Genomic DNA, 21,201 nt, shown 5'->3' on the forward strand with positions numbered 1-21,201 from the left:
GATAAGATAACTTCAAAGGGAAAACTCAATCCATTACAAGAGAGTAGAGGGGGAGAAACATCATAAGATCCAAGTATAATAGAAAAGCTCGCGGTACATTGCCAAATCAAGAACATAAGAGAGAAAGATCAAACACATAGCTACTGGTACATACCCTCAGCCCCGAGGGTGAACTACTCCCTCCTCGTCATGGTCTCATGGAGAGCGCCGGGATGATGAAGATGGCCACCGATGAGGAATCCCCCCCTCCGGCAGGGTGCCGGAACAGGGTCCCGATTGTTTTTGGTGGCCATAGAGGCTTGCGGCGGCGGAACTCCCGATCTATTGTGCCCTTGGATGTTTTCGGGGTATATGAGTATATATAGGCGAAAGAAGTCGGTCAGGGGAGCCACGAGGGGCGCACGAGAGTGGGGGCATGCCCAGGGGGGTAGGGCGCGCCCTAGACCCTCGTGGCCACCTTGTTGCTTCCCCAACGTCCACTCCAAGTCTCCTGGATTGAGTTTGTTCCAAAAATGATTCTCCCGAAGGTTTCATTCTGTTTGGACTCTGTTTGATATTCCTTTTCTGTGAAACACTGAAATAGGCAAAAAAACAACAATTTGGACTGCCCCCCCGGTTAATAGGTTAGTCCCAAAAATAATATAAAAGTGTATAATAAAGCCCATTAAACATCCAAAACAGGCAATATAATAGCATGGAACAATAAAAAATTATAGATACGTTGGAGACGTATCAGATCTTCACTCCTCGGAGACAGCGCTAGAAATGAGTCTTGATGACCCAAAAGTATAGGGGATCAATTGTAGTCCTTTCGATAAGTAAGAGTGTTGAACCCAACGAGGAGCAGAAGGAAATGACAAGTAGCTTTTAGCAAGGTATTCTCTGCAAACACTGAAATTATCGCTAACATATAGTTTGGTAGCAAGGTAATTCGTAACGGCTAACAAGTAACAAGTGTAACAAAGGTGCAACAAGCTTGCCCAAAACGTTTTATACCAAAGGATAAGCATATACGAACTCTTATATAAAGCAAAGCACTCCCGAGGACACATGGAAATTATCATCAAGTTAGTTTTCATCATGCTCATATGATTCGCACTCGCTACTTTGATAGTTTGATACGTGGGTGGACCGGTGCTTGGGTGTTGTCCTTACTTGGAAAAGCCTCCCACTTATGTTTAACCCCTCTCGCAAGCATCTGCAACTATGAAATAAGAATTAAGATAAATCTTATCATATCATTAAACATGTGGATCCAAATCAGCCCCTTACAAAGCAATGCATAAACTAGGGTTTAAGCTTCTGTCACTCTAGCAACCCATCATCTACTTGCTACTTCCCAATGCCCTCCCCTAGGCCCAAATCATGGTGAAGTGTCATGTAGTCGACGCTCACATAACACCGCTAGAGGAAAGACAACATACATCACATAAAAAACAAATACCAAATTCACATGATTACTTATAACAAGACTTCTCCCATGTCCCCAGGAACAAAAGCAACTACTCAGAAAGCATGTTAATTCATGATCAAAGGGGTATTGAATATCATTAAGGATATGAACATATGATCTTCCACCAATTAAACCAACTAGCGTCAACTACAAGGAGTAATCAACACTACTAGCAACCAACAGGTACCAATCTAAGGTTTTGAGACAAAGATTCAATACAAGAGATGAACTAGGGTTTGAGATGAGATGGTACTGGTGAAGATGTTGATGAAGATTAGTCCTCCCACGACGAGAGGATCGTTGGTGATGATGACGGCTTCGATTTCCCCCTCTTAGAGGGAAGTTTCCCCGGCGGAATCGCTCCACCGGAGACCTAGATTGCTTCTACCCAGGTTCCACCTCAAGACGGCGTCACTTCATTCCGAAAGCCTTCCTCTTGTTTTTTAGGTCAAAACACCTCATATAGCAGAAGATGGGCACCAGAGGCTGGCCAGGGGGCCCACAAGCTCAGGGGTCCACCCTGGGGGGTAGGGCGCACCCCCAGGCCTGTGGCTACCTGGTGTGTCCCCTCCTGGTATTTCTTCGCCCAATATTTTTTATATATTCCAAAATAATTCTCCGTAAAGTTTCAAGACATTTGGAGTTGTGCAGAATAGGGATCTCAGATTTGCTCTGTCACGCCCAATATGCGACCCTATCCAAAAGGAACTCGAAGGTCCCACCAAGGATAGACCCGCATATTGAAACGCTTTTGCAAGGTGGATATCATTACATCAATATTACATAATAGATGGGGATACATACAAGAGGCACACAATGCCACATGAGTACAACATCACAATACATAAGAGCATCATCCGACTATGGATGAAACACAAACAGAAACTCAACGACAACCACCCTGCTAGCCCGGGCTACCGACCTGGAACCTATCCCCTGATCGAAGAAGCAGAAGCAGAACTCAACGCAAGCAAGCATCGCTCTCGCGTCATGATCATCGCATAAACCTGTACCTGCAATTGTTGTTGTAGTAATCTGTGAGCCACGAGGACTCAGCAATCCCATTACCATGGGTATCAAGACTAGCAAAGCTTAAAGGAAAAGGAAGGGGTAAAGTTGTGAGGCTGCAGCAGCGACTAAGCATATATGGTGGCTAACATACACAAATAAGAGCGAGAAGAGAGCAAGCAGAACGGTCGCGAAACTAGCAATGATCAAGAAGTGATCCTGAACTCCTACTTACGTCAAACATAACCCAGAAGCCGTGTTCACTTCCGGACTCCGCCGAAAAGAGACCATCACGGCTACACACGCGGTTGATGCGATTTAATTCGGATCTGGTGTCAAGTTATCTACAACCGGACATTAACAAATTCCCATCTTCCTATAACCGCAGGCACGGCTTTCGAAAGATTATACCCTGCAGGGGTGTCCCAACTTAGCCCATGACAAGCTCTCGCGATCAACGAAGGAATAGACCTTCTCCCAGGAAGACCCGATCAGACTCGGAATCCCGGTTTACAAGACATTTCGACAATGGTAAAACAAGACCAGCAAGACCGCTCGATGCGCCGACAATCCCGATAGGAGCTGCACATATCTCGTTCTCAGGGCAACACCGGATGAGACAGGCTACGAGTAAAACCAGACCTCGAGTTGCCCCGAGGGGGCCCCGCAGGCGGCTCGGTTCGGACCAACACTTAGACAAGCACTGGCCCGGGGGGGGGGCTAAAATAAAGATGACCCTCGGGTTGGCCGACCCAAGGGAAAGGATAGGTGGTGGTGAGGCAAATGGTAAAACCATGGTTGGGCCTTGCTGGAGGAGTTTTATTCAAAGCGAACTGTCAAGGGGGTCCCATAAATCACCCGACCGCGTAAGGAACGCAAAATCCGGGAACATAACACCGGTATGACAGAAACTAGGGCAGCAAGAGTGGAACAAAACACTAGGCAAAAGGCTGAGTCTTCCACCCTTTACCAAGTATATAGATGCATTAATAATATAAGAGATATTGTGATATCCCAACCAAAATCCTGTCCACCATGGAGCAATCTTCAACTTCACCTGCAACTAGCAACGCTATAAGAGGGCAGAGCAAAGCGATAACATAGCGAAGCAACGGTTTGCATAGGAAAGGTGTCAAAGGTTAGAGATTCATGGCAATATAGGATGGCTTGATAAACATGTGATAGGTAGCGCATCATAGCGATAGAACGAAGCAACTAGCATAGTAATGATAGTAGTGAGATCCAGGGTAGCGGTCATCTTGCCTGAAATCCCGCAAGGAAGAAGAACGAGTCCATGAAGAAGACGAACGGATGAAGCCAAACCAACCGTAGATGAACGAATCCTCACGATCGCAACGAAACAGGAACTATCGACAGAAGCACATGACATAGTAAACACACCACACATAAACAAGGCATGATGCACAACAAGCATGATGCATGACACGGCTACATGAAGCTACTCATGGCAAGAGATGATGCAAACAAGAGCAACACATCAAGGCAAGTTTAAATGAGGCCGGGAACAACATATAATAATTCCGGTAAGTCCTCATATGCAAATTTCAAAATTGGTCCAGATCTGAATAAACATTATGTTCAAGTAGTTAAACATCAAGTTAAGATGCACAACGATGATCTACACGAGATTCTAGTCAAGTTACATGTAAAGTTCATTTAGTTCGGAGCTACGGCCTAGAAGATATGAGCAAAACAAGTTAAACATGGCATTGATGCAAAATGTACCCAAACATCAAGCAAACACCTCAAAACATGGATGCAACATGATAATATGAAACTACATGCAAATCTAAGCAAGTTTCATATAGAGCACACTCAAAACGGAGCAACGGTTCAACACACACACATGAAACAAGTTATAGCAATAATCTGTCCAAAACAGCAACTAGGCATATTGCAAGCATCAAAACAATATGCTACAGCACCCCATTATGAAAAAAAAGGCATGGACATGATGTACAGGTAAAGCACAACAAAACATGAACACTGAGCTAACTCCAGAAATCACTAGAACATGCTCAAACACACATGGTAAGATTGCAAGTTATAACAATTCAGACTTTGCAGAAAATAACATCACGATGCAATGTTGTTGGGGAACGTAGCAGAAATTCAAAAATTTTCCTACGAATCACCAAGATCTATCTATGGAGAGACCAGCAACGAGTAGAAAGGAGAGGAGAGTTTGCATCTACATACCCTTGTAGATCGCTAAGCGGAAGCGTTCAAGTGAACGGGGTTGATGGAGTCGTACTCGTCGTGATTCAGATCACCGATGATCAAGTGCCGAACGGACGGCACCTCCGCGTTCAACACACGTACAGCCCGGTGACGTCTCCCACGCCTTGATCCAGCAAGGAGAGAGGGAGAGGTTGAGGAAGACTCCATCCAGCAGCAGCACAACGGCGTGGTGGTGATGGAGGAGCATGGCAATCCCGCAGGGCTTCGCCAAGCACCTACGGGAGAGGAGGAGGTGTCACGGGAGGGAGGGAGGCGCCAAGGGCTCAGGTATGGATGCCCTCCCTCCCCTCCACTATATATAGGGGCAGGGGAGAGGGGGGAGGCGCAGCCTTGCCCCCTACTCCAAGCAAGGGGTGCGGCTAAGGAGGGGGGAGGAGTCCATCCTCCCCAAGGCACCTCGGAGGTGCCTTCCCCCTTTAGGACTCTCCCCTTTTTCCTTTACCTTGGCGCATGGGCCTCTAGGGGCTGGTGCCCTTGGCCCATGTAGGCCAAGGCGCACCCCCTACAGCCCATGTGGCCCCCCGGGGCAGGTGGCCCCACCCGGTGGGCCCCCGGGACCCTTCCGGTGGTCCCGGTACAATACCGATGACCCCGAAACTTGTCCCGATGGCCGAAACAGGACTTCCTATATATAAATCTTTACCTCCGGACTATTCCGGAACTCCTCGTGACGTCCAGGATCTCATCCGGGACTCCGAACAACATTCGGTAACCACATACAAGCTTCCTTTATAACCCTAGCGTCATCGAACCTTAAGTGTGTAGACCCTACGGGTTCGGGAGACATGTAGACATGACCGAGACGTTCTCCGGTCAATAACCAACAGCGGGATCTGGATACCCATGTTGGCTCCCACATGTTCCACGATGATCTCATCGGATGAACCACGATGTCAAGGACTCAATCGATCCCGTATACAATTCCCTTTGTCTAGCGGTATTTTACTTGCCCGAGATTCGATCGTCGGTATACCGATACCTTGTTCAATCTCGTTACCGGCAAGTCACTTTACTCGTTCCGTAACACATCATCCCGTGATCAACTCCTTGGTCACATTGCGCATATGATGATGTCCTACCGAGTGGGCCCAGAGATACCTCTCCGTTTACACGGAGTGACAAATCCCAGTCTCGATCCGCATAAAACAATAGATACTTTCGGAGATACCTGTAGTGTACCTTTATAGTCACCCAGTTACGTTGTGACGTTTGATACACCCAAAGCACTCCTACGGTATCCAGGAGTTACACGATCTCATGGTCAAAGGAAGAGATACTTGACATTGGCAAAGCTCTAGCAAACGAACTACACGATCCTTGTGCTATGCTTAGGATTGGGTCTTGTCCATCACATCATTCTCCTAATGATGTGATCCCGTTATCAACGACATCCAATGTCCATAGCCAGGAAACCATGACTATCTGTTGATCACAACGAGCTAGTCAACTAGAGGCTCACTAGGGACATATTGTGGTCTATGTATTCACACGTGTATTACGATTTCCGGATAATACAGTTATAGCATGAATAAAAGACTATTATCATGAACAAGGAAATATAATAATAATACTTTTATTATTGCCTCTAGGGCATATTTCCAACAGTCTCCCACTTGCACTAGAGTCAATAATCTAGTTCACATCGCCATGTGATTAACACTCACAGGTCACATCGCCATGTGACTAATACCCAAGAGTTTACTAGAGTCAGTAGTCTAGTTCACATCACTATGTGATTAACACTCAATGAGTTTTATGTTTGATCATGTTGCTTGTGAGAGAGGTTTTAGTCAACGGGTCTGAACCTTTCAGATCCGTGTGTGCTTTACAAATCTCTATGTCATCTCCTAGATGCAGTTACCACGCTCTATTTGGAGCTATTCCAAACAACTGTTCTACTTGGAGCTATTCTAAATTATTGCTCCATTATATGTATCCGGTCTCTCTACTCAGAGCTATCCGGATAGGTGTCAAGCTTGCATCGTCGTAACTCTTTACGTCGAACTCTTTATCACCTCCATAATCGAGAAAATTCCTTAGTCCACTAGTTACTAAGGATAACTTTGACCGCTGTCATGTGATCTATTCATGGATCACTCTTGTACCCCTTGACTGACTCATGGCAAGGCACACTTCAGGTGCGGTACACAGCATAGCATACTGAAGATCCTACGTCTTAAGCATAGGGGACGACCTTCGTCCTTTCTCTCTATTCTGCCATGGTCGAGCTTTAAGTCTTAACTTCGTACCTTACAACTCAGGCAAGAACTCCTTCTTTGACTGGTCCATCTTGAACACCTTCAAGATCATGTCAAGGTATGTGCTCATTTGAAAGTATTATTAAGCATTTTGATCTATCCTTATAGATCTTGATGCTCAATGTTCAAGTAGCTTAATCCAGGCTTTCCATTGAAAAACACTTTCAAAATAACCCTATATGCTTTCTAGAAATTCTACATCATTTCTGATCAACATATACTCATCAGAAATTCTATAGTGCTCCCACTCACTTCTTTGGAAATACAAGTTTCTCATAAACTTTGTACAAACCCAAAATCTTTGATCATCATCAAAGCATACATTCCAACTCCGAGATGATCACTCCAGTCCTTAGAAGGATTGCTGGAGCTAGCATACCTTTTAGCATCCTTAGGATCGACAAAACCTTTCTGATTGTATCACATACAACCTTTCCTCACGAAAACTGGTAAGGAAACTCGTTTTGATATCCATCTGCCAGATTTCATAAATACAGCTAATGCTAACATGAATCCGACGGACTTTAAGCATCGCTACGGATGAGAAAATCTCATCGTAGTCAACTCCTTGAACTTGTGAAAAACTTTTCGCCACAAGTCAAGCTTCATGGACGGTGACATTACCATCCACGTCTGTCTTCTTCTTAAAGATCCATTTATCTTAATGGCTTGCCGATCATCGGGCAAGTCCACCAAAGTCCATGGATCCGTTCTCGGATTTTATGGCCTCGAGCCATTTATCGGAATCCGGGCCCACCATCGTTTCTCCATAGCTCGTAGGTTCATTGTTGTCTAGCAACATGACCTTCAAGACAGGATCACCTTACCACTCCGAAGTAGTACGTGTCCTTGTCGTCCTACGAGGTTCGGTAGTGACTTGATCCGAAACTTCATGATCACTATCATAAGCTTCCACTTCAATTGGTGTAGGTGCCACAGGAACAACTTCCTGTGCCCTGCTACACACTTGTTGAAGTGACGGTTCAATAACCTCATCAAGTTTCCACCATCCTCCCACTCAATTCTTTCGAGAGAAACCTTTCCTCGAGAAAGGACCCGATTCTAGAAACAATTCATATTGCTTTCGGATCTGAATTAGGAGGTATACCCAACTGTTTTGGGTGTCCTATGAAGATGTATTTTATCCGCTTTGGGTTCGAGCTTAATCCTGAAACTTTTTCACATAAGCGTCGCAGCCCCAAACCTTTAAGAAACGACAACTTAGGTTTCTCTAAACCATAATTCATACGGTGTCATCTCATCGGAATTACGTGGTGCCCTATTTAAAGTGAATGTGGTTGTCTCTAATGCCTAACCCATGGACGATAGTGGTAATTCGATAAGAGACATCATGGTACGCACCATATCCAATAGGGTGCAACTATGATGTTCGGACACACCATCACATTATGGTGTTCCAGGCGGTATTAATTGCGAAACAATTTCCACAATGTCTTAATTGTGTGCCAAAACTCGTAACTCAGATATTCATCTCTATGATCATATCATAGACATTTTATCCTCTTGTCACAATGATCTGCTACTTCACTCTGAAATTACTTGAACCATTCAATAATTCAGACTTGTGTTTCATCAAGTAAATATTCTCAACATCTACTCGAATCATCTGTGAAGTAAGAACATAACGATATTCACTGCATGCCTCAGCACTCATTGGACTGCACACATCAAAATGTGTTACTTCCAATAAGTTGCTATCTTGTTCCATCTTACTGAAAACGAGGCTTTTCAGTCATCTTGCCCATGTGGTATGATTTGCATATCTCAAGTGATTCATAATCAAGTGAGTCCAAATGATCCATCTGCATGGAGTTTCTTCATGCGTATACACCAATAGACATGGTTCGCATGTCTCAAACTTTTCTAAAACGAGTGAGTCCAAAGATCCATCAACATGGAGCTTCTTCATGCGTTTTATACCATTATGACTTACATGGCAGTGCCACAAGTAAGTGGTACTATCATTACTATCTTATATCTTTTGGCATGAAAATGTGTATCCCTACGATCAAGATTCAATAAACCATTCCTTTAGGTGCAAGAGCACTTATTCAGGTTTAATACTAATCTTGATGGTAGAGGGAGCGTGCGATGTTAGATCACATCAAACTTGGAAACACTTCCAACACATATTGTCAGCTCACCTTTAGCTAGTCTCCGTTTTATTCTGTAGCTTTTATTTCGAGTTACTAACACTTAGCAACCGAACCGGTATCTAACACCCTGGTGCTACTAGGAGTACTAGTAAAGTACACATTAACATAATGTATATCCAATATACTTCTATCGACCTTGCCAGCCTTCTCATCTACCAAGTATCTAGGGTAATGCTGCTCTAGTGGTTGTTCCCCTTATTACAGAAGCACTTAGTCTCGGGTTTGGGTTTTACCTTGGGTTTCTTCACTAGAGCAGCAGCTGATTTGCCGTTTCATGAAGTATCCCTTCTTGCCCTTGCCCTTCTTGAAACTAGTGGTTTCACCAACCATCAACAATTGATGCTCCTTCTTGATTTCTACTTTCGCGGTGTCAAACATCGCGAATACCTCAAGGATCATCATATTTATCCCTGATATGTTATAGTTCATCACGAAGCTCTAGCAGCTCGGTGGCAATGACTTTGGAGAAACATCACTATCTCATTTGGAAGATCAACTCCCACTCAATTCAAGTGATTGTTGCACTCAGACAATCTGAGCACAAGCTCAACGATTGAGATTTTCTCCCTTAGTTTGCAGGCTAAGAGAATCGTCGGAGGTCTTATACCTCTTGACGTGAGCACGAGCCTGAAATCCCAATTTCAGCCCTCGAAACATCTCATATGTTCCGCGATGTTTCAAAAACGTCTTTGGTGCCTCTACTTAAACCATTTAACTGAACTATCACGTAGTTATCAAAACGTGTATGTTCGATGTTCGAAACATCCACAAACAACGTTTGGGGTTCAGCACACTGAGCAGTGCATTAAGGACATAAGCTTTCTACTGTTCGCATAATCGCTACTATCAACTTTCAACTATATTTTCTCTAGGAACATATCTAAAACAGTAGAACTAAAGCGTGAGCTACGACATAATTTGCAAAAGGTCTTTTGACTATGTTCAGGATAATTAAGTTCATCTTATGAACTCCCACTCAGATAGACATCCCTCTAGTCATCTAAGTGATTACATGATCCGAGTCAACTAGCCCATGTCCGATCTTCACGTGAGACGGACTAGTTAACGTCGGTGAACATCTTCATGTTGATCGTATCTACTATACGACTCATGCTCGACCTTTCGGTCTCCGTGTTCTGAGGCCATGTCTGCACATGCTAGGCTCGTCAAGTTAACCCTAAGTGTTTTCGCTGTGTAAAACTGTCTTACACCCGTTGTATGTGAACGTAAGAATCCATCACACCCGATCATCACGTGGTGCTTAGAAGCGACGAACTGTAGCAACGGTGCACAGTTAGGGGAGAACACTTCTTGAAATTTTGTAAGGGATCATCTTATTTACTACCGTCGTCCTAAGTAAACAAGATGCATAAACATGATAAACATCACATGCAATCAAATAGTGACATGATATGGCCAATATCATTTTGCTCCTTTTGATCTTCATCTTCGGGGCTCCATGATCATCATCGTCACCGGCTTGACACCATGATCTCCATCATCATGATCTCCATCATCGTGTCTTCATGAAGTTGTCACGCCAACGACTACTTCTACTTCTATGGCTAACGCGTTTAGCAATAAAGTAAAGTAAGTTACATGGCGTTCTTCAATGACACGCAGGTCATACAAAAAATAAAGACAACTCCTATGGCTCCTGCCGGTTGTCATACTCATCGACATGCAAGTCGTGAATCCTATTACAAGAACATGATCAATCTCATACATCACATATATCATTCATCACATCCTTTTGGCCATATCACATCACAAAGCATACCCTGCAAAAACAAGTTAGACGTCCTCTAATTGTTGTTTGCATGTTTTACGTGGCTGCTATGGGTTTCTAGCAAGAACGTTTCTTACCTACGCAAGACCACAACGTGATATGCCAATTGCTATTTACCCTTCATAAGGACCCTTTTCATCGAATCCGTTCCGACTAAAGTGGGAGAGACTGGCACCCGCTAGCCACCTTATGCACCAAGTGCATGTCAATCGGTGGAACCTGTCTCACGTAAGAGTACGTGTAAGGTCGGTCCGGGCCGCTTCATCCCACAATACCGTCGAAACAAGATTGGACTAGTAACGGTAAGCATATTGAACAACATCAACGCCCACAACTACTTTGTGTTCTACTCGTGCAAAGAATCTACGCAATAGACCTAGCTCATGATGCCACTGTTGGGTAACGTAGCAGAAATTCAAAAATTTTCCTACGAATCACCAAGATCTATCTATGGAGAGACCAGCAACGAGTAGAAAGGAGAGGAGAGTTTGCATCTACATACCCTTGTAGATCGCTAAGCGGAAGCGTTCAAGTGAACGGGGTTGATGGAGTCGTACTCGTCGTGATTCAGATCACCGATGATCAAGTGCCGAACGGACGGCACCTCTGCGTTCAACACACGTACAGCCCGGTGACGTCTCCCACGCCTTGATCCAGCAAGGAGAGAGGGAGAGGTTGAGGAAGACTCCATCCAGCAGCAGCACAACGGCGTGGTGGTGATGGAGGAGCATGGCAATCCCGCAGGGCTTCGCCAAGCACCTACGGGAGAGGAGGAGGTGTCACGGGAGGGAGGGAGGCGCCAAGGGCTCAGGTATGGATGCCCTCCCTCCCCTCCACTATATATAGGGGCAGGGGAGAGGGGGGAGGCGCAGCCTTGCCCCCTACTCCAAGCAAGGGGTGCGGCTAAGGAGGGGGGAGGAGTCCATCCTCCCCAAGGCACCTCGGAGGTGCCTTCCCCCTTTAGGACTCTCCCCTTTTTCCTTTATTTTGGCGCATGGGCCTCTAGGGGCTGGTGCCCTTGGCCCATGTAGGCCAAGGCGCACCCCCTACAGCCCATGTGGCCCCCCGGGGCAGGTGGCCCCACCCGGTGGGCCCCCGGGACCCTTCCGGTGGTCCCGGTACAATACCGATGACCCCGAAACTTGTCCCGATGGCCGAAACAGGACTTCCTATATATAAATCTTTACCTCCGGACCATTCCGGAACTCCTCGTGACGTCCGGGATCTCATCCGGGACTCCGAACAACATTCGGTAACCACATACAAGCTTCCTTTATAACCCTAGCGTCATCGAACCTTAAGTGTGTAGACCCTACGGGTTCGGGAGACATGTAGACATGACCGAGACGTTCTCCGGTCAATAACCAACAGCGGGATCTGGATACCCATGTTGGCTCCCACATGTTCCACGATGATCTCATCGGATGAACCACGATGTCAAGGACTCAATCGATCCCGTATACAATTCCCTTTGTCTAGCGGTATTTTACTTGCCCGAGATTCGATCGTCGGTATACCGATACCTTGTTCAATCTCGTTACCGGCAAGTCACTTTACTCGTTCCGTAACACATCATCCCGTGATCAACTCCTTGGTCACATTGCGCATATGATGATGTCCTACCGAGTGGGCCCAGAGATACCTCTCCGTTTACACGGAGTGACAAATCCCAGTCTCGATCCGCATAAAACAATAGATACTTTCGGAGATACCTGTAGTGTACCTTTATAGTCACCCAGTTACGTTGTGACGTTTGATACACCCAAAGCACTCCTACGGTATCCAGGAGTTACACGATCTCATGGTCAAAGGAAGAGATACTTGACATTGGCAAAGCTCTAGCAAACGAACTACACGATCCTTGTGCTATGCTTAGGATTGGGTCTTGTCCATCACATCATTCTCCTAATGATGTGATCCCGTTATCAACGACATCCAATGTCCATAGCCAGGAAACCATGACTATCTGTTGATCACAACGAGCTAGTCAACTAGAGGCTCACTAGGGACATATTGTGGTCTATGTATTCACACGTGTATTACGATTTCCGGATAATACAGTTATAGCATGAATAAAAGACTATTATCATGAACAAGGAAATATAATAATAATACTTTTATTATTGCCTCTAGGGCATATTTCCAACAAATGTTTAGAGCTATCAAACAACATGTTACAGGAACTTATATTGGCAAACAAAGGCATGGCATGAATCTACTAAATGCATAGATCAAAAGTCCTTTACTGAACATAAGCCAAAAAGGATCAGAAAATATTACAGATTCAAACATGACAGGAACATAATTATGAATGCATGTTAATGAGCTCGTGCAACTCACTATAGAGCAATACATGGCATGGCGAGGCACCTAACAGTAAGAAGGCATGTTTGTGAAGCTAAGCATGGCAATAGCAAGTTCATAGGATGCATGGAACACTAGGAAAACACATGGAAACAACTGAACTTAATGTAAACAGGCTGACAACAACATTATGAAGCAACTTTGGAGCAAGATATGAACAAGCTACAACAAGCTATAAATGCAACCAGGGGCATGTATGGTTAGAGGATGACATGTAGATCAAAACATGTTTATAGAACATCTCCAGATTATGCATAGAATGATTAGTGGTAACATGTTTATATAGCATCACGAAATAACAGATTCAGCCTAGCAAAACAACATCATGAACCCTACTTAACAAGCTCGATACACTCACCACAAGTCATTGCATGACAAGATAAGCATAGCATCATCAAGAAGACATGTTTGTGAAACAAACCAAGTCAAGAACAAGTCCATAGCATGCAAGGGTCAACTATAGCAACCTTGGCTAAACTGAATAACATGTAAACAATCTGCCAGGAAACATTTTGAAGCAAAAGTAGAGCACTCAAATGACATGCTAGACTACTCCATAATTGCAACAAAGGGCAGGGATGGATAGACAATAACCTATTGTTCAAAACACCCTTACTGAAGTATCTCAAAATATGCATGGATCTCTCTGTAGCATCAAGTTTACATGGCATCAAAATAACAGCAGAACAGGGCTAAAATCAGCAACATCACGATGCCTAGTTTGCATGCTTGTGCTAGTCACCACATTGATCACAAAAATACATGGTAAGCACCTCTGTAAAGAAGACATAACATAGCTCAAAACACATGTAGACATCAACCTCATAGGATGCACACATCAATCATGTCAAAAATGACAAAAGAGCTCGTTCTGATAACAGCCAGCAGAAAAACATCATGAAGCACTCTTACAACGACGATTCAGGAATCTAGATGACCTCAAATGAATATGATGCAATGGAATGAAATGATGTACTCGTCGAGACGAACAATTTGACATATTACACGCGCAAAATGGAGCTACGAATGCAGAGTTACGACATGACGAGCATGGCATGAAAATTACTGCAGATTCGGGGACTTAGTCATTTTCAGAGGGGGGAAAGTCAACCTCGTGATCCAGATCGGGCACGGACTTCGAGGCGCCGGAGATGGACGTGGTGGTGGCCGGAGATGGGCGGGGAAGGTCTCCTCCGGCCGGATTCGTCCGGATCCGGCGCGGGGCGGCGGGAGGCGCGGTGGAGGAGCTCCGGGGCGGCGCCGGAAGAGGTTGGGGAGACCGGAGGGAGCCGGGCGGACCGGATCCGGGCGGCGGCTCGTCGGATCCGCGGCGGAGCGGCGGCGCACCACGCGGGAGGCGGCGACGGCGGCGGTTGGCACGGAGGCCGAGGGCGGCGGCGAGCGGAGGAGGCGGCCGGCGGCGGCCGACGCGAGGGACGGCGGCGCGGAGGCCGGCGGCGGAGGCGGCGGGGCTCGGCCGCGGGTGCGGGCGACCCTGGGCGGCGGCGGTGCGGCGCGCGGGACGGCGCGGGGGAAGTGGGCGCGGGGCGGCGGCGAATCAGGAGGCGACACGTGGCGGCGGAGCTGAGGTGGCATGCCGGGATTGGCCGGGGTGAGGTGGCGGCGGCGGTGGACGTGTCCGGCCGTCGGGCGGACATGTCCGGCGCGCGAGAAGGGAGAGGGCTAGGGTTCATCTGCGATTTTGGACGAGGAGGGCATAGTTTTATAGGTAGAGGGAGCTAGGAGAGTCCAAATGAGGAGCGGTTTTCGGCCACGCGATCGTGATCGAACGACCGAGAGCATGGAGGGGAGTTAGATGGGTTTTGGGCCACTTTGGAGGGGGTGTTGGGCTGCAAAGAGAAAGGGGCTTTTACGGTTACCCGGTTAACCGTTGGAGTACCAAACGACCTCCAAATGGCACGAAACTTGACAGGCGGTCTACCGGTGGTATACCAAGGCCACTTGGCAAGCATCGGGCCATTCCGACAAAGTTTAATACCCGCACACGAAGAGAGGCTAGAAGGGGACGCCGGATGACATAGAAGCGCCGGATTGCAAAACGGACAACGGGGAAAAAGCTCGGATGCATGAGACGAACACGTATGCAAAATAAAATGCACATGATGACATGATAAAATGCAACACGCAAGCACATGACATGGCAACGACATGGCAACGACAGCGAATAACTGACAGACACCTGGCGCATCGGATCCGGGGCGTTACATGCTCCTTTCCGGTCCAGAATTCCAATTGCCGGCATTCTCCCCCTTCATGTGAATCTTGCAAAATAAGAGAGAAAAGGCATGAGAATTGCATCATAAAGTGTGATAGCAGTCCATAATGTAATAAATATCAACATAAAAACATGATGCAAAATGGACATGTCATCTACGGAGGGTGATTCCTCCTTCACCACTCCCGATAACGACTCTGTCGTGCAACAAAGTGTGAAACTTTGAGGGTGATTCCTCCAAGTTCGCCTCGACGGTTACATTAAGTGGAATTCATCGCGGGTGATTCCCTGGATTTCCCCTTGGTGTTATAGACACATCTACTTTGACTTTACCCCCAGAACCATGTTAAAGATGGGTCGGCCCTGAGGGCTACCCACGAGAGTTATTGTTTCTATGGGACTGGAAGGACATGCAGTACTCCCCGGTAGAGGTGGACCTAAGTTCCCGACAGTATTTGTGAGTTAGGTTGACCGTGAGGGTACCCGCGAGTTGATGTGTAGTCGGGTTGACCTGGAGGGTACCAGCGAGATAACTATGCAGCATAGCCGGGCATTCTTAGCCCTTGCTGTAAGTCCATGAGACAAGGCGACGAGACCACAGATCATGGATCATTGATAATTAACGCGCGCTCCCAATACACTAACGGTTTGGATATGTGATCGGAGTAGGCCTCTGGCCTTTTCGCACTAACCAGCATGCGGGAATAAGTATGGGCACTCTACGTCATACAATTCTTCTGAAAGATCACTGATGTCAGCGGTTTAGCGTCGCGCACCCGATTGGACGGGAACCACCTACGTTTGTATTAAGGGATGGGTCTGTTCCAGCCACGTTCGTAGCACGCGTGATTGCAAAGGACGATTCACCCATGTCCCCTTCGCATTCAGGATGTAGACCGACGTGTTGGCCTCTCTGTTGAGCCTAGGTAGGACTACAATGGGTCGATCAGCCGAGGCCGAGTATGATCTGATGGTGTGCCTGGCCAGAGTTAATTGAGTGTGTTGGGTAAGTTTGTGCAGCCCTGCAGGGAAGTCAATCTATTCGAATAGTCGTGTCCACGGTAACGGACGCTCGGAGTTGTATCCCGATCAATACAACTAGAACTGGATACTGGAAACATGAAATGGATATGATGGCTTCGGGATTGCTTTCTCGCAGGGAGTCGAGAAAGGATCTCTGGGCGTTACTACAACATACTTACTACTATATGTTACTAATCTACACTCTTGTAATGCTGCAAGATGCTTCAAGATGCTAGTCTTTGATAGGCTAGGCTTTCCCTTCTCTTCTGGCATTTCTACAGTTCAGTCCAAAGATATAGCCCCATTCCTTTGATACTAATGCATACTTAGTATAGATATGAACCGGATCCGAAAATATTTCACAAAATGACCATTTTCATGATGGTCGGATCTAGGACGCCATGCTAAATAGCATGACACCTTGGCCTGGGGCGTCATGCTAGATAGAACATCGTCTTTGGTAGAGGTAGTTGTCGCGCCATCAAGCATGGCGCCTCAGCCCATGGTGTCGTGCAGAAGGGTCATTTTATGAAAAAAATCAGATCCAGTTTCTTTTTATAGGCAAAGTTTCAGATCTTTTTCTTTCTTTTTTCTCTTGCTGAAGTTTCAGAAATGGGTCGTATCTGCCCGTTTCCACCCCTCAGATGGGCTTTTGTTATTTTGCTGGCCCATCTCCGTGCTAGCGCCGCAAGAAGTGCTGTGCACGTGACGTGACAGTGAGAGGAGCCGGTTCCTTCCCCACCATTCCCGTACCTTTGTTTCCTCTTCCCCTAGCTAGTCCCGAGTCCTGACCTACCAATCTCGACCTACATCCCTACTCTTCCACCGCGTGGGCGCGTGGCCTACAAGCCGCCGCCGTGGCCATAGCTCACGGCCGCCGGCTGACGCCCCCCTCAAACCCCTCGGCCTTCGCCGGCTTCGCCGTTCCTGTTCATGCTCATCGCGTCCCTGCTGTCCCGGCCCCGTCCGCAACCTTTGGCCATCGGATTTTGAGGTATGAGCTCGTTTTCACCCACTGATTAGTCCCCACTGATCTCCACAGTTTCTAAGTGTGCAGATGCATACCCGGCACACCATCCAGATCTAGATCCGCCGTAGATCCAGCACCTTACTGATCGGCATTCCTATTGATAAACAAAGTAATAAAATATGCAGCAACCTTTAATTCGATGTTCTGATACCAAACATTCAGAAAAATGTTTTTTAAGTTGCTAATGGCTTCATACTGAAGGTGGAGACGACATGATAAACTGTTCTTTTGCATTCACTTTATGATAAAATAAGCATAGCTAGAATGGTACTATTTGGCCTATGACTGTAAGATTATTGCAGTTGCTGCCACATTTTTTCGCCGAATTCAAAAATCCCCTATATTTTTTTCAGTAGCAACTGGACGCATTTCAACTTTTCCATAAATGATAAAAGTGAAAGTTGTTACAACACTAATTTGTTGCATGCTGCTTGGAATTTGGGTGGTCCTGTGCGATCGAAAGTGAGGGATTAACGAAGCACGTTTTTTCTCGAAATTAAAGGAAATGCATTCTTCTTTTGGGGAAATATGTGGCATGAACTTCGCTTTTACATCGTAGCACATGATATCACCACACAATCTGACCACTTAATGCATCAGATGTGCATCTCTTCGCTCCCAGTCACGATGACATCGGGGCTGACGTGGGGGATTACCGGCGTAGGGTGCTAGTCGCACACCAGTGCAGCCCTTCTTGTTTTGCTTTCTCCTTTTTATACGTGGCTATTTTGTTCATGTGGCCTGACTCCTACCACTTTGAGCAGGTAGTGTACTGATGAAGACAGAGATTGAGGAGGAAGGCACCAGAGGGTCCTGGACTGAGGAGGACAAATCCCTTTGTGCTTCTGTGCTGGGCTTAGATGCCTTCACATATCTGACAAAAGGTGGAGGTGCCATATCTGAAAATCTCGTAGCAGCGTCTGGGTTGGTGGGCTTGCAAAATAAACTCCAGGACCTGGTTGAAGCTGATGGTAAAAGCCTTTGTTGGAACTACGCCATCTTCTGGCAACTCTCCCACACCAAATCTGGTGAACTTGTCCTTGGTTGGGGTGACGGATCTTGCCGTGAACCCCATGATAATGAGATGAACTCGACTACTCGTGGTGATATTCATGATGCATCTTCACTGAGCCAACAAAGGATGCGTAAGCGAGTGTTAGAGCGACTGCATACAGCATTTGCTGGGGCTGATGAGGAGGATGATGCTCTCAGAATTGACCAGGTGACTGACACTGAGTTATTCTTCCTAGCATCCATGTACTTTGCATTTCCACGTCATGTAGGTGGCCCTGGGCAAGTGTTTGCAACAGGTGCACCCCTTTGGATTCCTAACAATCCGCACAAGGTTTCCCCCTCAAATTATTGCTATCGTGGATTCCTTGCAAGTGCAGCAGGATTTAGGACTATTGTGCTACTGCCATTTGAAGCTGGTGTACTTGAGTTAGGCTCAATGCAGAATGTGCTTGAGAGTGCTGAAGCTCTGGAAACCATAAGGTCTGTGTTTCTAGGGGCAAGCAGTAAGAAGGCAGCATCTGGGAAGCATGATGAGAATGGTTCTGCTCAAATATCACCCGGTTTGGCTAAGATTTTCGGGAAGGATTTGAATCTGAGCCGACCTTTAGTCAACACGGGAGCACTTCCATTAAAAATGAATGAAAGGTCATGGGATATGCAGAAGAATTGTGGTGGTGAGAGCCTGTTGCTCCCCAATGTCCGGAAAGGTTTGCAGAACTTCACATGGAGTCAGGCTCGAGGCCTGAATTCTCATCACCAGAAATTTGGCAATGGTATTCTAGTTGTGAAAAGTGAGACTTCACAACGTAGCAATGGAGCTGCACATAGCCCTGGATTGAGCCCATTTCAGCTCCAGAATTCACAGCAGATACTGACACAACCACCACCTCAGTCACAGACACCGAGGCATATAGATTTTAGCGTAGGGTCTAGTTCAAAATCTGGTGTTTTGACTTCACAAGCAGCTCTGTTGGGTGGGGAAAATGGCAGTGTCGATGGCTTGTGTAAGGAGCAAGTGGCCCCTACAATGGAGGGCCAGCAACCAAGAAAGAGGGGAAGAAAACCAGCAAACGGGAGGGTAGAGGCACTTAACCATGTTGAGGCTGAGCGCCAAAGGAGGGAAAAACTCAACCAGAGGTTCTATGCACTGAGAGCTGTTGTTCCCAATATCTCAAAAATGGACAAAGCATCGCTCCTGGGAGATGCCATAACGCACATCACTGATCTCCAGAAGAAGCTCAAAGAGATGGAGTCGGAAAGAGACATGTTCTTGGAGTCTGGTATGGTAGACCGCAGGGTCCAAACACCTAGGCCAGAAGTAGATATCCAGGTGGTGCAAGATGAGGTTCTTGTTCGTGTAATGTCACCTATGGACAACTATCCAATAAATAATGTGTTCCAAGCTTTTGAAGAGGCAGAAGTCAAAGTTGGTGAATCAAAGATCGCATCCAACAATGGGAAAGTTATGCATTCCTTTGTTATCAAGTCCCCTGGCTCTGAACAGCAAACAAGAGAGAAATTGATTGCTGCTATGTCTCGTGCAATGAACTCCATGTAGAATTATAACTTGATGCATTAGAGGGCAGATCGTTTTTCTAGTTGCGAACAGGTAGCAGTGGTAGACTCCCAGTGTCCATGTAATTGCTACATGACCACAGAAAGCTCAGGTTCTGACTTCGCAAAATAATCTGTATGTGCAAATTACTGCCGTAAATCTTTAACAGTCTGTCCTGTGGTCAGTTACTCAGTTCAGTTTTGATGTTTCTTAGATGGAGATTATAGTTACAATGTATTTTAGCTATTTATTATGAATCAATATAAACGATGCTTAGCTCCATGGAGGAAGAGGGAAAAAAACATCAATTTAGTTTGAGAGATTCCAGCCCAGTATGCTGAAGGTGATCGGAGTGGTGCATTTTCCCAAGCAAAGCTACACAATTGTGCATTTTCCTTGTCTTGTTAAACCACCAGGTATGGAGGTGAGTGGCAAGCAAGACCCCTATGGGTTTGGCTGACTTTCACCTTCTGAATTTTCTTTTCAGCAAGTCCTAACCATATCTGGTTATAATGAAAGCTGAAGAACATCAAATCATGTCGCTTGCCTTGTCTATTTTTTACTCAGCTTATGTTCATGCTTTCTTCCACCGAGGCTTCAGTAACACTACTATTGTACGCATTTCGCTTGGTGAGCTGAGTCCTGCCATTACTTGGAGTCAAGCAAAGATATTTATATTTTGTACACTTGAATGTTATATGTATCTTAAATGCCCATGCTGCAGGCTTCATGGTTAGCCAACGCCATATTGGTGAGTGGTTGATAAGACAAAAGGCAATAAATGCTTATGCAATTTCTTGCTTTTATGTAGGTGGGCAGAACTGAATATGTGGATTGATCAGGTGCTAGAGGTGAGGTCTCATCACTTTGTTTGTTCTATTTCGCTTAAAGAACCGTGAATAGATATGTGGATTATCAGCAACCAAGCATCTCATTCTTCAGGACTGGTGAAAAGTATTTATGCATGGTTTGCTTTATTTCTATTAGTATTAGTGTATTAGAAGCCAGTATGCCTATAACTTACACTCACAT

General features: G+C 46.0%; 1 protein-coding gene across 1 annotated transcript; it reads left to right on the top strand.

Annotated features, from left to right (window-relative positions):
• Nucleotides 1-17,276: 17,276 nt before the first annotated feature.
• LOC123093235 (transcription factor MTB1) lies at nt 17,277-20,451 on the top strand. The gene is made up of 2 exons (XM_044515144.1): nt 17,277-17,564; nt 18,365-20,451. The coding sequence occupies exon 2, from the start codon at nt 18,376-18,378 to the stop codon at nt 20,170-20,172; it is 1,797 nt and encodes a 598-aa protein (XP_044371079.1). The 5' UTR covers nt 17,277-17,564; nt 18,365-18,375; the 3' UTR covers nt 20,173-20,451.
• Nucleotides 20,452-21,201: the final 750 nt, after the last annotated feature.

This window comes from Triticum aestivum, chromosome 4B (assembly GCF_018294505.1).
Source record: "Triticum aestivum cultivar Chinese Spring chromosome 4B, IWGSC CS RefSeq v2.1, whole genome shotgun sequence".
Lineage (NCBI taxonomy): Eukaryota > Viridiplantae > Streptophyta > Magnoliopsida > Poales > Poaceae > Triticum > Triticum aestivum.

What these genes read in the sequence shown, in the direction of transcription:
- LOC123093235 (XM_044515144.1), top strand. Translation starts at nt 18,376, where the DNA reads ATGAAGACAGAGATTGAGGAGGAAGGCACCAGAGGGTCCTGGACTGAG.